The sequence below is a fragment of the Trichosurus vulpecula genome, chromosome 3, assembly GCF_011100635.1.
Source record: "Trichosurus vulpecula isolate mTriVul1 chromosome 3, mTriVul1.pri, whole genome shotgun sequence".
NCBI lineage: Eukaryota > Metazoa > Chordata > Mammalia > Diprotodontia > Phalangeridae > Trichosurus > Trichosurus vulpecula.
The window spans coordinates 232,331,062-232,346,377 of NC_050575.1; the positions used below are offsets into that span (position 1 = coordinate 232,331,062).

A 15,316-nucleotide genomic window follows, 5' to 3' on the forward strand; every position below is an offset into this window, starting at 1 on the left:
CTTGTTAAATATTTTCCAATTATATTTTAATTTGTTTAAGGCCACACTTAGAAAGTTTGTATTTGACACTTTTGGTCTGGAGCCAGGATGTATAGTTTGAGGTGATGCTACAAAGGTAGATTTGGGGTCAAGTTGTGAAGGGCATTGAATGCCAAGCTGAATTTGAGCTTTACTTTGTAGGTGGTGAGGAACTAGGGAAATTTTTTGAGCAAGGAGGTGACCTAATGAAAACTATTTTAGAATTGTTTAGGTTAATATGGGAGTGTTATGAAAGATAGGGTTGGAAAAGGGGGATTGGGGTGGCTTATGGGCTAGGAGACTGTACTAATCACCTGGGCATAAGGAGGTAAGAGCCTAATCAGGGTGGCAGCAGTGGGAGTGGAAAGAAAAGAATGCAGGACAGAGGTGTGGTCTTAGCATTCCTCTCAAATTAAAAAAAAAGAAACCTACACTCATAGCTGAATTTCTCACACAAGCAATGTGAGGAGGGAGACGGTACAAATATAAATAAATGGGAGCAAAATGTGATGTCACTGAAACCATTCACGATATATCAGTATGTGGGGCACTAGAAGGCAAAACCATAAGAGCTATGTCCCTGACACCCAATCTCCTTGAATGATGCTCCACAGAGGGCCCCAGAGTACTAACACACTGAACCAAACAAGACTAATAAGCACAACCCAGCCTCTCTTTTAAATAGTCACTGAAAACAATTCACAGAGGAATTTGCACTGTAGAAAGACTGATCACCAGGACAAAAATACACATTAACTCATTCACAAAAATACAGTTCTTCCTGTGAATGTTTACCACGACAGCTCCTCAGTGCACTGAAACCAGGAAAATACACATTTCCATACACAATGGATAAAAAAATCCAGGAAACTTCACTAAGTAGCTAAACCAAGGAACTGGATTTAATTTATTTTCAACACCAGAAAGAAAATGGCAGTATTCCAGGCTGCATTTTGAGTTAGGGAACCTAAAATGACAAATTATGAGCTCTGGAAGTTCCTGGTGGCAAAAGGGATATCAATTTTACTGTTTATGGTGAAGGGGGAGAACCAAGATTCTCTGTCCTCTATTCAAGATTATGTGGTTATAAAAGGAAACAAAGGGTCACAAATTTAAGCTACTTCTACCCAATAAAGTAGGGGAGAAAAATCCAGTTTCTTGATGTTCAAGAAAGGAACATGCAAAGTACTTCAATTTATAGAATTCTAAACTACTTACTCTCCTAGACTTCGGTCACAAAAGGCAAATGCATTTTCAGGAGAAAAAAATAACAATATTCAGTTATAGGAGAAGAATATGAAACAAAAAATCTTAATGTTGAGCTTTACGTTACTACTAAATTAATTACTAGCATATTAACATGAACCTGTTTTCTTATCTTAAAACATTTCCTATAGTCCAAAGCAAATAGACACATAAAGTTAAAGAATAGCATATTTTTGGAAAGGTGATAACTTAATGACACTACACTGGGCTTTACTACAAAAATTGCCTTTAAAATATCTTAAAAATTAAGTCCAACTAGTACAAGTCCTGAGTGTTGGTATGTTAACATTCAGTCATATCACTTTTCACAGGAAATAGTAGCTGGAAGAGACCTTAAAACAAGGTCCTCACTTGACAGAAAAGGAAAATAAAGCTAAGAAAAGTTAAGTGCCTTGTCCAAGCTTAATGCCAGGAATAAAATGCCAAACTATAAGCTTAATATTTTTTCTACCATACTATGACACCTCCCTTCTAAAAGTATTATTTAGGAGAGACTATGGGTTTTCAGTCATTCTGATTTCTGCCTTAGAAGACACAAATCTTTTTTAAAACCCTTTTTATACTATGTGTTTATATTTCTTATGTGTATAAGAAGAATAAAGATGAAAATATTAACATTTTAGCACAGAAAATAATCAGCATACAGTCTTTCCCAGTGTTACAGAAATTCTCAGACCCACTGCCTATGCAGGTGACGCACAAAAGCAATTTTACAAGGTAGTACTGAAGCCATGTCCAAAAGATGGTAAACAGACAAGTATTACTGGCTTTTTTTTTTTTTTACAAAGGACTAAGACTTGGAGTAAACTGAAAGAGCAAAGAAGTAATTTTGGTACTCTCTAGCCAAAGACTTGGCGTACTAACGATCAGGACCTTAAAAAGCAACAGCACTTGATTTTATAATGCTGTTTTAAGAATCATAGGCTGGTAGAGCTAGAAGGCAGCATCAAGCTTACCCATTCCAACCTCCTCCAATTTATAGATGAGAAACTGAGACATCAAGAGGTTAAAATGCTCAAAAACACTCAGGTAGTAATTAACAGAACTAGGATGTGAAGCTAGGTTCAACGACCCCAAACCCAGTGATCTTTTCACTATTACACCACTCTGTTTCTCAAAGCTACTTAGAAACAAACCAAGAGAACCATAGATCCTACACAATTAAATCCCCTCACCTCTTTTTGTTCAACCTGGAGTGCTGATTTTAAAATATCTCGTAGCTGTATTAACTGCTTCCTTTCTTCATCCTGGGCCTGTTTGATCTAAATTAGATGGAAAAGGTAAAACTTGGGTTAAAATTGAGAAAACCAAAAGTCTGCAGATCATTATACAAGAAAATTATTCCTTAATTAGTCAAGATAGTCCAAACAACCAAAACAAAGACAGGCAATAAGTAGGAATATGAAAGAATGGACAACCATGCTAAGTGGCGTTAAAAGAAAATCTCTCAATACAAATAGCATAGCTTTGAAAATAACGTGTTGAATTTGTGATATAGTTTAAGAAAAGAAAAAGCAAGCTGTATGGAATAGAAATGTGCTATTTCATACATTATCATCTTTTTATGATCTACATTGTATATGGAAATGCTCATTTTTTGTTCAATCCAGAATGATATAAAAATAAATTTAAAAAGGGTTTCTGATAGAATAGTATGGAAATTCAAGAAGAAAGAGTGACAATATTTGAAGTAAAATATTTCTTAAACAGTAAAAACTGTTTTAACACAAGTATGGGAGCTCATATCTTACTATGTGAAGATCCGTTGAAAGAGTTTCGATGGAGGGTTTGAGGGTTTCAACAGCTTTTAGTCCATCCTGGAAGAAACTTAAAAAAAAAAAAGACTTATTCCCAAGGGAAAAGACAATTTAGCTGGATTTTCAAGGTTAATACAGAAAGGAAAGGAGAAAAAAGCTACTTTAATAGGAAAAGGGCTAAGGTTCTTAATAATTACAAGGGAATAAAAAGATGAAAGGGACCTCAAAAGTTTGAGCAAATGAGAATTAAGTGGCACTTGCAAAATTGGGTTAGGCAAACAAAATCTATTTTCATGATTCTGAGGAGCTACATTAAACTTGAAGAGAAAATGGTCTGTGCATTTTATTATTATTATACCACCTAAAATATCTTCTTTGCCTGCAACATACAATGGGAAATATGAGTACAGAAAATATGACTACTAGCTATAAAGGATTAATAACCAGAGGCTTCTGGTTGGTTGATCTCCTGACCTGATAGAACCTAAGCCCAAAAAGTATGACTAGAGGGAGAAAGAGGAAGAACTTAGAGGAAGAGTAATAAAAAGGGGGAGGGAAGGGACAATAGAAACTAGAGATTTTTACTGGAAGAGAGTGGACTATATTGATAAAGAAGAAAATGAATAAGAAACTGAAAATTGGTGAATAGAGAAATACCACCCACAGAGCCCAAGGAATACCAAGTTGAGCCAAAGGAAATAGGAAACTTGGGCTCAGAAAACACTCAAATATCCAAGTAGAGTAATCATTTTTAAAAAATCAGAAATAATGCTCATAGGTACAGCATTTATAATGAATAGCTCATGAAAAACAAATGTAAACATCTAGAAGGAGCAGGCTATTAAAAATAAAAACATGAATTTCTCTCCACTAATGTACTCTTGTATTCAATGCTTCATTATGGCATGCAGGTGACTGAGTTCTCTAAGATGGTACCAATGGCACACAATCTCTGACACATTCTACTTCAAAAGTAAAGACTTAGTACCATCTTGAGGATAGACTAGCACGTGTATAGTCAGAGGAAAGGCCTATCTAAGTGTACGCAGAGTCATTACCAGGCTGGCTCTAGGTGATGGATTTCTGGTCACACCCACTTATAAGGATCATCTACTAAGGAAGAGGTGTATGAAGGTACTGATCTGCCCCACTGGAAGCAGTCTTCACAAAATCACAGATCCATAAAACAGTAAATAGTTAAGTAGTTTGCCATTTCCTTCCGCAGTTCATTTTACAGATAAGGAAACTGAGAGAAACAGGGTCAAGTGACTTGCCCAGGGTCACACAGCTAGTAAGTGTCTGAGGCCACATTTCCTGATTCCAGGCCCAGTGCTCTATCCACCGTACCACCTAGCTGCCCTCAGAGCCAAGAGACAAAGGTTCAATTTCAGGCTCTGACACTGTGAGGATCCAGAAGAGATCACTCTGATCCACCTTTGCCACAATTTCCTCATTTGCAAAATGGAAATAATAAATCTTTACTACTTGATTCAAAAGGGTGTTTTGAGTAAAACAATTTGCAAACTAGAATAGAAGGAAGAAGATGATATTCAGAAGTAGGCAGTGATGGTGGAGATGATGGTTGTGGGCAAAAAAAATTTTAACAGGCCATCTTGGGGTAGGGGGTAGGGGAGAGATGGGGAGAAAATTTGGAACTCAAAATCTTGTGGAAACAAATGTTGAAAACTAAAAATAAATAAATTAATTTAAATAGAAAACAAAACAAAAATATTTTAACAGAGTTAAGATACTCAAGCATTGGTTCTTAAAAATAAAACAATCTGTGCATATCAAACTTCAGTTTTGGCATATCAAAGAAGGAGAATCTTACACAAACTGTTTCTTTATTGGCTCTTGGGGAAACTGCCTTCCAAAGAGAATCTCATGCATAAGCATTTTTGTGCAGAAGATGTATATTTCTTCACACTTCCTAAACCTGCATCAAGATGCCTCCCTCTAGAAATCAAGCACCACAAATATATGAGACTGTGAAAACAAAGAAGCCCAGGAAGGAGAAAAGGAAAAAGAAAACACAGGCTGTGAGTTATATGCACTCAGCAGCTAATCATTAAAGGCCACAGGGACTGGGCTCCTACAAACCTCACATGTTCATCTTTAGGACTAGAGTGGCAAGGGTGCAGAAGCTGGAAAGTGTGTTTCACCCTTTGGCTAAAAGTTCCAAGTTTAAGGGAATTATGGGTATGAGTTAATAACTAACCAATAATAGACCAATTTCAACCTCTGGTAACCCCAGTGCAGAAATGTCCCTGGGGAAAGTAGAGCTCCAAGAATCTTTGCAACCTAGCAACCCTCCTGATAGTGACAAAGTCCTGCAAGAATATCATTTGGTAGAGTTAAGCTAAAGCCACTTCCTCAGAATGTTTGTTTTTCTAAAGATGTACTCATTGCCAGGATTAGTAATAAATAGCTTGTCAAAATAATACTGATTATTAATATTACTTAATAAATAGTAATAAATAACATTATTATAGCAGCAGCTAATAACAATGCTTATAGTGGGCAAGGCATTGTGCTAAGCACTTCACAATTATTATCTCATTTGATACTGATAACAACCCCGTGGGGTAGATATTATCATTTATCCCAGTTTTATATTGAGGAAACCGAGGCAGAGATTAAGTGACTTGCCCAAGAACACACAGCTCAATCTGGATTTCAACATCCCATCTTCCTAACTCCAGCACTGAGCCACCTTGCTGTTTCTATTAACAAAGTCAATTCCAGGCCTGATTGTGAATCCCAACTCTAAGACTTACTAGGCATATAAATGTCACCTTCTGCATGATCCTACCCCTCCAAACTAGCTAGCACTTTCCCCCTCCCCCAAAAAATCACCTTGGATTTACTTTGCATATATTTATATAATATATACCTATTCTTTCTCCCAATAGACTACAAATTCCTCGAGTGAAGGTTTATTTCATGTTTGTCTTATTATTCCCAAGGCCTAACACAATCTCTGACACACAGATGGCACTAAATAAATGTGTATTGATTAATACGTGACCATTAATATAAGACAAAATCACTATAATTTTGGTGAACTTCAGTTTTATCACCTACAAAGTGGAGGGGACCACCACTTCCTGGTGTGTGCTTACAAAAAGTGTGCTGAATTGAATCATCATTGCCACTCAAAAGTGCCAAATGTTGTCCAAGATTCCAGTGGGCTAAACTATTGGCATGATTCGAATCTTCCATCCAAAGAAATATTGACTTTAACAAACAGCATAAACACTAGTTTTTTTATATTCTAAATATTTCCTGGCCTCCTGAATCAAGTTCTTAGTTCTTCCATTTTTTTTGTGTCCTCAGGGTTAATTCTCAAATTTTCCTGAAAACTACTGCCCCTAAGTACCTAATCCCTTTCTATTAAAAAAAATCACCCTTAATTCTAGAATTCTTGAGAAGGCAGACATCCAACTTTATTAACAAAGGCCACTGAGTTATATAGTCTAGGATGGTTTGAATATAACTGGGAATTGCAAATGTACCTAAAGACAAAAAAGAGACTAGAAATAATGATGATAATGATACTTTATTATTGCTCAGAGTAGAATATCTTCTCCTCAGTGTACCTCTCTACCCACCACCTACATTTAAGATTGATATAACATTTATGTCCATAAGAAAGGAAGTGCTATGGGTCACTTTTCTTCTTTTGTAGGATCGTTAGGCCCTCTATATTTTGTTTTAAAATAACAAAAATGTTCAATTCCTCTAGGAGACTTTGGAGGGCATAGTGAATATGTATTTTCTGACAGTGCGAGGTCTATCTCTTTAAAAGGTCAGTGAGTTTATCCTGTACTAAAGCGTTTCACCGACACCTCATCATGGCACAGAGACTTAGACCAGGGGTGGGAAACCTGTGGCCTCAAGGCCACATGTAGCCCTCTAGGTCCTCAAGTGCAGACTTTTGATTGAGTTTAAGTTTTACAGAACAAATCGTTTAATTAGGGGGATTCGTTCTGTGAAGTTTGGATTCAATCAAAGGGCTGCACTTGAGGACCTAGAGGGCTACATGTAGCCTGGAGGCTGTAGCTTCCCCACCCCTGATTTAGACTCTCAAAAGCAATGCCAGCTCTGCCAGGTCCTAGAAAGTTGGAAAGGCTTCAAGGTAGTTCAATGAAGCAGTGTAATTATGGACCTGGAGTCAGGAAGACCAGAATTCAAATCTGGCCTCAGACACTTACTAGCTGTGTTATCCTATTGCCTCAGTTTCATTATCTGTAAAATTGGTATAATGAGTTATTGTGAGGATAAATTGAGATAACATTTGTAAAGTGCTTTGCAAACCTTAAAGTACTACGTAAATATTAGCCATTATTGTTATTATTTGCAAGTCTGGCAAAGGTCTCCATGTACTGATCAATCTAGCTGGTAAATTCAGAAAGGGTCATCATTAGGTTGGCCACCAAAAAAAAAAAGATTTTTTTTTCTTTTTCGGGAACTCCTACAGCTATGGAGAGGACTGCAATCTATCTCAGTGAAACAAATACCCACATTGATGAAATAATTTATTTTTTAAAAATACCGAAGTAAAATTATGCCCATAAAAAATCAACTTTCTCTTTTAACCGACCGAAAAAAGAAGCCCTGTTGTGACCCAACTGACCAATTGGGCAAATAAAGAATAGGAAAACCCAGATTAATCACTGAGCAATAAAATAGTAAAAATGAAGAGATTCACTTCCTCAATTTCCCCCATGCGAGGCGAAATGGGGAAAAAGTGAAGAAGTATCATGCCAGTGACCCTGAAGCTAAGAGTATAGATTTATGTGAAATTGTTTTCCTTTAAATGTGCTCCAGGATGCTAATGTTTTCTATGCTTAGGTTAGTTTGCTTCTCAAGCATGGAGTTCACCAGCTAAGGAAAATCCCTTCTCACTTATCACACCTTCTTAAGCTGTTCAACGTTGACTGAATTTTAGAAATGGAAAAACTCAGAAAAAGCAAATATCAAGCTCTCATTCTTTTCACTGCAGTTGAGTACATTAGCCACACGGATTGTGGCGGACTTCATAGCACAGTAACTCAAAAACTTTAATGTCACACCATCAGCGCTATTGTCATTTAACATTTAATAAACACCAAAGAAACAGAAATTCACATATCCAAACAAAACACTTTATCACAAAAAACAAAGAAAAGACAAAACTGTCCTACAAAAATAACAAGGCACAGCCTCAAACACTTGACACACTTACTAGTTGTATGACCTTGGGCAAGTCACTTAACCCTTAATTGCCTTACCTTCCTTCCAAAAGAAAAAAGAATGCAAAAATAACAAGGCAAAATAAAACTCTGAACGAGGGTCATAATTTAGTAGATTTCTTTTTCATATTAAAATACCCACAGTTGCCATGAAAAAAAAGATACATTTTAAGGATAATATAATCACAAGAAAGAAAAACTTACTTGCACTGTGCATGAAAATATTTGATCAGGTTCTGAAGTAAATCAACTCCTTTTTTAATCTTGATTTCATTAACCTTTAGTAAGTACTGTTAAAAAAAAAGAACAATTCACAGGAATAAGTAGGCAGCTGAAAAGCAAACTGTGTCAAGTAATATAAGACCAACTAGAGTCTAATTTCCGTAATGGTAGGGATCATGTCCTTTATTCATATTTTATCTCCTCCAAATGCGAATCATGCAATTAGAGCTAAATAAAAATTTTATTTTGTAATTTTAAATGAATTAATCATTTTCTATATTAGGACATTTAATTCAATTCAAAACAGTCATTAAGTCCCTATACTACGTGCTATGAACTGTGTGAAGGTATACTGAAGAAAGTTAAGGGCTGTGACTATGCTAGAGATGTATGAGAGGATGCATGATAGAGGTGAAAGAAGATGGATTTTAAGTCAGAAGAAGTGGGTACAAATCCCAGCCCTGTTGCTTACTAGGTGTGCAGACCAGGGGGAAAGAAAGCCACTTCTTTCTAAATAGAAATTTCCTCATGCAGAAAATGAGAATAACACTGGCACTACCTACCTCATAGGGTTATTGTAGAGAAAATGCTATGTAAATGTCAGCTAGGTGGCACACTGGAGAGTGCATCAGACTTGGAGTCAGGAAGACCTGAGTTCAAATCTCGCACTAGCTGTGTAACCCTTGGCAAGTCACTTAACTTCTCTCAGGTTTCCTCATCTGTAAAATGAGAATAAGAAGAGCATCTACCTCCCAAGGTTGTTGTGAGGATCAAATGAGATAATATTTGTAAGGCACTTTGCTATATCAATGATGTCAGGGCTACAGAAGTGTACGCTAGGATGGATACTAAACACAGAGAATCAAAGCGGTGATTCACGATCTTTGAGAAAATGCGATATTTTATGGTAATCTATCTGATTCCATGACAATCCTCTGCCCCAAGCAAAACAAAGAATTTTTGTTTAAATCGCTGAAGTGAATTTTTAGGGAAAACATTACAATAGCTGCTTCAACGACCAGAGTCACCAGGGCTGTCAAAAAACAAAAACAAAAAAACACCAAGCTTGGGAATCAGTGATCTAATCCAGTCTGAACAATAAAATGTCTATTCATTAAAACAAAAAGTAATAAAAACACAAATACTTTAAAAAATATACACTGTAACTAAATGACTGTAATACCTCATTTCCTCCATGTGCCCTTTATAATGCCTTTTCCATCTGACTCTTTATGTATTTTTTCTGTTGTTTTTTTCATTTACTCTCTAGCCAACATGCATTCTATTGTTCTGATTCCACTTTGCTTGGCATTATTTCAAATATATCTTCCTGAATTTCCGTATATTCTTCATTTTTCGTCATTTCAAATGGGGCACTAGTAATTCTTTATGTTGCTACACTACAATTTGTCACCATTCCCAATCATGGTGCATATTTCCAGATTTTCATTAACATAAAATCTTTCCAGATAGTTTTATACACGCACAACCTTCTTTCTCTTTAATAATATCTTTAGGGTATAATCTACACAGTGGAATCATGAGCTTCCTTTACTGGAGATCTCCTGAGAAAGTCTCTATGACCAACCTCCAGGACCTATCTGGACTCTAATGATCAGGGAGTTCTTCACCTCTTATTTCAGAACATAAAAGGCTAAAAAGATGATCGGATTTGGAATCAGAGAAGCTAGGCTTAAATATCTGTTCTACTACTTGCTATTTGTTTAGTCCCTGAAGGGACAGATTCAGCTAGGACTCACTCCAACACTAAATCCTTGGATCCTAGACTGCTTAGATAATGCATGCTTTATTTATTTAGATAATGCATCTATTATTAGAAGAAGAACTGACACCTATATAGTGCTTTAAGGTTCACAAAGCACTGTACATACTCACTTTTCAACAACAGTGAAATATCAAAGCTATCATTCCTATTTCATAAAAGAGGAAACTGACATTCAGAGGGGTTCAATGATTGGCACAGGGCAGGAAAGCCTATGTTCAGCCATAAACATATCAGTGTTAATTATTAATATTATTGTATTAATGTAACTGATTGTTACATTGATCGTTATTGATTACTTATTAATTACTACTAATTATTTGTTTTTATTTGTATTATTTGTATTAATCATTAATTGTTATTAATTATATTATTATGTTACTATTACTGATAATATTAATGATAGGTGGAAGAGCAAGAAAAATAACCAATCAAACTTATCTTAGGCTCTACTATCTATTAATTCATGTGGAGGGTGCTAACAAACTAGCAACTTCAGTACTAGTCAGGATTTGGATGTATAGATAGGTTTGACACATGCCTTTGAGAAGAGAAAAACGAAGACACCCCCCTCCCCAAATTAAGCAACAAGCAACTTAAACTTAAGAGAAGTCATGTGGAACATCTTTAGCTAAAAATACAACCAAATCTGAAATATCTCAACATAGGCTGAAGAAGAGAGGGAGGGTAAAAATGCTTTTGCATTTTTGTGCTTGTTTTCAAAAAGCTTTCAAATAAGTTTTAAAATGCATTTAATTAAAATGGGAAAAGAATTCTAGAACTGAGTAAGCCTGAATGCCATCTTTTAGATATGAGTCTCTCTTTAAATTGGAGTTGAGTGTTTCATAGACACTGCCAAAATAATGCATTTCTAACATGGCAAATTGACAGAAAGAGAGGGAGAGCGAGAGCGAGAGCGAGGGAGAGGGAGAGGGAGAGGGAGAGGGAGAGAGAGAGAGAGAGAGAGAGAGAGAGAGAGAGAGAGAGAGAGAGAGAGAGAGAGAGAGAGAGAATGAGAGAATGAGAGTGTGTGTTCGTCCCACCCCCCCCACCTCCTCCCTCCCTTCAATTGAACCTCATTTGATCTTCTTATCAATACCAGGAGGTAGGCAGGGCAAGGGCTGTTATGCCCGTTCTACAGATGAGGAAAATGAGGCTCAAAGAGATCCACTGACTTGCCAAAGATCACATATCTTGCAAGTTGTGGAACTGGGACAAAAACTTGGTATTCTACTTCCCAGTATAATACAATGCCTTTCATAATAATGGGTAGGGAACTCTTGTTAACGTAAAGACAACTACTCAAAAGATTTCTTTCAGGTAGACATATTTTTGAAGACAAAGCTACTACCAAAACTAAAGTTATCAGATATTTGAGAGACAAAATTAGGTGACTTTTGGATTCCTTCCAGATAATCAAGAGTTAACTGATTTATGTCACAAACTCGCATTTGACATAAATTTAAATTTAACCACTTCCTAGAGGGTATACATACTTTATCAAAATACAGGATACTTATATTACTAAGAAGAACAAACACTGGGACATATGTGTTAATTTTTGTTTTCTCCTATTTCTTCTATAAAAAGATCCATAATTACAGTATTAAAAAAAACCCATTGATACCCAACATCTTAGAAAATTTATTCTGTGATATTCTTCTTTCACTAAATAGGAAAAAAGAAGGCTCCTGTAGTATCTCTATCCTTCTTCCTTCCCTCAAGCCAGGATGGTTAGGTAACGGTGCCAGAAGGATGCATTAAAACAGAGAATAGCTTTGGAAGGATAGCTAAGCTTCCTTGACCTCAATAAGTATAATTACTAATGAGTAAGTGGGATCTATATGAAAACACCTTTCAAATGAGAGGCAGGTTAGCTCTTTAAAAATAGGCCCTCATACAATTTAAATAAGAACTCCAAACATCATAGTATTCCCTTTCTCCCCTTAAGTGGCTTTTCCCTCTTGCTCCTTTGCCCATGACCTGATGAGCTGGAGGGCACAGGGAAGGGTCAAACTCCTTGGGCATGACATCAGCCTCAAGACAAAAAGCCGCGTGAAAGGGCATTGAACAGGGTCTGTTATTTTATTAAAGGGTGTGTGTGTGTGTGTGTGTGTGTGTGTGTGTGTGTGTGTGAGAGAGAGAGAGAGATAGGGTGGTGTTTGTGTGTTTGCATGTGTATGTATGGATAGCTAGCTTTTGCCTATTTTGAGTTTCTTTTTCTTCATTCAATGACTGATCCAGTATTACACTATTCCTGTCTCATGCTACAGAAGACTTAGGTTCCCTTATGAAAATTAATGTGCTAAAGTCATTGGGAAAAATTGGATCGAATAACTATGCTGCCCTTGAGCCCAATAGTTCTCTTTAAAAAACACAAACAAAGCTCCCTGGGAGGAGGGTAAGTCTGCCTGCAAGACTCCTAATGAGAGAGAAAAGCAGATTTCCATTTGCTTCCGAGTCTCTTTACCAGCACTGGACATCTGCGCTTGTTCAGCATCTTACCTCGCACATTTGTAGCTGGAAGAACCTCCTTTCTTTCTCCATTTCTTCAGCAATTTCAGCTCCACTTATTTCAGTGCGAATCATTCCATGAAGTTTGGCATGTTCCTTTTTCTCCTTTTCTATTTTTGTCCTGGGGGAAAAACAGCAGCAATAAATCAAGTTGCCTACTGACCTAAAGATTCAGAGCAGCCTCCTTACAGGCCCCCCTGCTTACTATACAGCCTAGAGACCAATACCATCCTGTAGCATGGCCTGCATAGCACTAATCTATAGTCAAAGGATCTGAGTTTGAATCTTACTTCTGCTATGCGTGCCAAAGACTTTGGGCAAGTGAGTTCACACACATACCCTGTCCTCTCTGGAACCCAGATTATTCATCTTTAAATGAAGACCAGATAACCTTCAAGGTCTTTTCTAGTTCTAAATCCTCAAAAAGCCTTATCATGCCTGCTTGGTTCAACTTAATTCAACAGATATTTTGCAATGCACTTTGTCTTGGGTGTTACAAGGCTACGTGTTATTGTTTGTCTTTCATTCTCGAAGAATGTCAATGACATCACGAGTGTGATATCTTGACTTATGGCATGAATTGGGTCTAGGTGAGGCAGAGCTGTACAAAGTCATCAGGCTATATAGATGAATAAAACAAAAACCCTGCTCTCAAGAGGTTCACCATGTCAACTGGGAAGACAAACCTAGGTACAAATATAAGGGCATATATAACTATATGACAGGTAATATGTGCCACAGAAGAGGTATAGACAGAAAAGTTGTAGTACGGCTTCTAACTTTATTGAAAGTCATTTCTCTATGTTGAATTAATCACCCATCTTTTAAAATAGAGGTAGGAAAACTTCAATGTAGCTACCACTCTCTACTTTCCTATACATACATACATACACACTCACACAAACACACACTCACACAGCTAGGTGGCACAGCAGAAAGTGCTGGGCCCAGAGTCAGTAGGACTCATCTGCATGGTTCAATTCTGACCTCAGACACGTATTAGCTGTGTGAACCTGGGCAAGTCCCTTAACCCTGTTTGGCTCAGTTCCTCATTCATAAAATGAACTGGAGAAAGAAATGGCAAACCATTTCAGTGTATTTCACAAGAAAACCTCAAATGGGGTCATGAAGAATTAAACATGACTGAAAACAACTGAACCCTCTCTCTCTCTCTCTCTCTCTCTCTCTCTCTCTCTCTCTCTCTCTCTCTCTGTCACATACACATACACACACACACACACACACACACACACACACACACACACACACTCTGCATACTTAGTACTGAATGTTTTCTTCCTTGAACTGAATAAAGAGAAAGAACCCTAGAGTGTGAATCAGAATCATTAAGTCTTAGTCCTGATTCTCCGTGTGACCTTAGACAAACCACTTCACTTTTGGGGGTACTCAGTCCCCTGCTTGGTCAAATGACAGAGTTGGACAAGATGATCTCAAAGGCCTGTTTTGGCTTTGAGACTGTGAGTTTCTTAGACATGTCCTAAAATATTAACAACGCCAACCTGTCTTCTGGGACTTTATAACTGTCTAGGCCGGAGAGGAGAATATCCGACCCAGGGGCCCAATTTGGCCCTCAGTTTGACTTCATTCTGCCCACGGGGGTAATACTGCTCTGATCACTGCTGCTACCACCCAGAGAATAATTTCTCCCTAGGGGGCTAACATGGAATTGAGTTTTATGTTCCCTGTTCTTAATTTAAAAAGTACTTAAGTTGAATTTTTTTTTTCTCCAAGGGAAAAAATACCCACCATGAATTAAATTACTTTTTCTTTTTTTACTTATAATTGACCTTTGATGGACTCTTTTGTTAAGCTAGTGATTCTCATCATAAGATTCCCCACTCTTGTCCTAACTGCAGTAATAATGAACTAAATTTAACCATATGGGATAGAAGCCAGGAGGATAACAGAGGTCAGCAACTTCCAGCATGTGCCAGAAGGTAGCATGCCAGGCCATCTGGTCTGCCCCCCTATTACCACAGCCATGACTTAACCAGTCAGCTATATTGCCACTCTCCTCGGCTGTTGCTGTTATGTTAGACTTTCCATCACTTTCTCTCCTCCCATCTGCTGATGCCTCCACTCAAGCAATAGTAACCCAACCAGGGCATAGCAGAAAGGTAGAAGGATAGAGCACATGAAACGGGACTGAAGCCCTGTCACTGCAAAGACTGCATCTTGATGCTGTGAGATGAGCAATGAACTGAGAGTAAGGAGATTTGGGATGTACAGCCTGTGTGACCCTAGACATGCTACGTGCTCTCCTTGGGCCTCAGTTTCTTCATCTATAAAATGAAAGGGTTGGTGAAGATGATCTCTAGAGTTCCTTCAGGTTATGATACATTACTATGCCTCTACAGACTGAAGTCAGTGACCTAATTTCTCTCAATATGGCTGGGAATGGCTACATTGTCCTTGAATTTATCTAAACCCTTAGTGAATGTCTTTGTTTAATGCCTTTTCAAAAAGGAGTTTCTTCTGTACAGAATTACTTCTCTTTATCC

At 37.4% G+C, this 15,316-nt stretch overlaps 1 protein-coding gene across 6 annotated transcripts in view; it reads right to left on the reverse strand.

Moving 5' to 3' along the window:
- ASAP2 (ArfGAP with SH3 domain, ankyrin repeat and PH domain 2) overlaps nt 1-15,316 on the reverse strand; it is a 256,386-nt gene that overhangs the window by 96,646 nt on the left and 144,424 nt on the right. For 3 of the 6 annotated variants that reach the window (XM_036752234.1, XM_036752233.1, XM_036752230.1), the window contains exons 6-10: nt 12,786-12,915; nt 8,480-8,565; nt 3,036-3,111; nt 2,460-2,546; nt 1,237-1,245 (exon numbers count right to left, since the gene is read on the reverse strand). In XM_036752234.1, coding sequence (XP_036608129.1) covers nt 1,237-1,245; nt 2,460-2,546; nt 3,036-3,111; nt 8,480-8,565; nt 12,786-12,915 — 388 coding nt within the window. The remainder of the gene's footprint in view (nt 1-1,236; nt 1,246-2,459; nt 2,547-3,035; nt 3,112-8,479; nt 8,566-12,785; nt 12,916-15,316) is intronic. The other 3 variants (XM_036752235.1, XM_036752232.1, XM_036752231.1) reach the window with 1 other exon arrangement.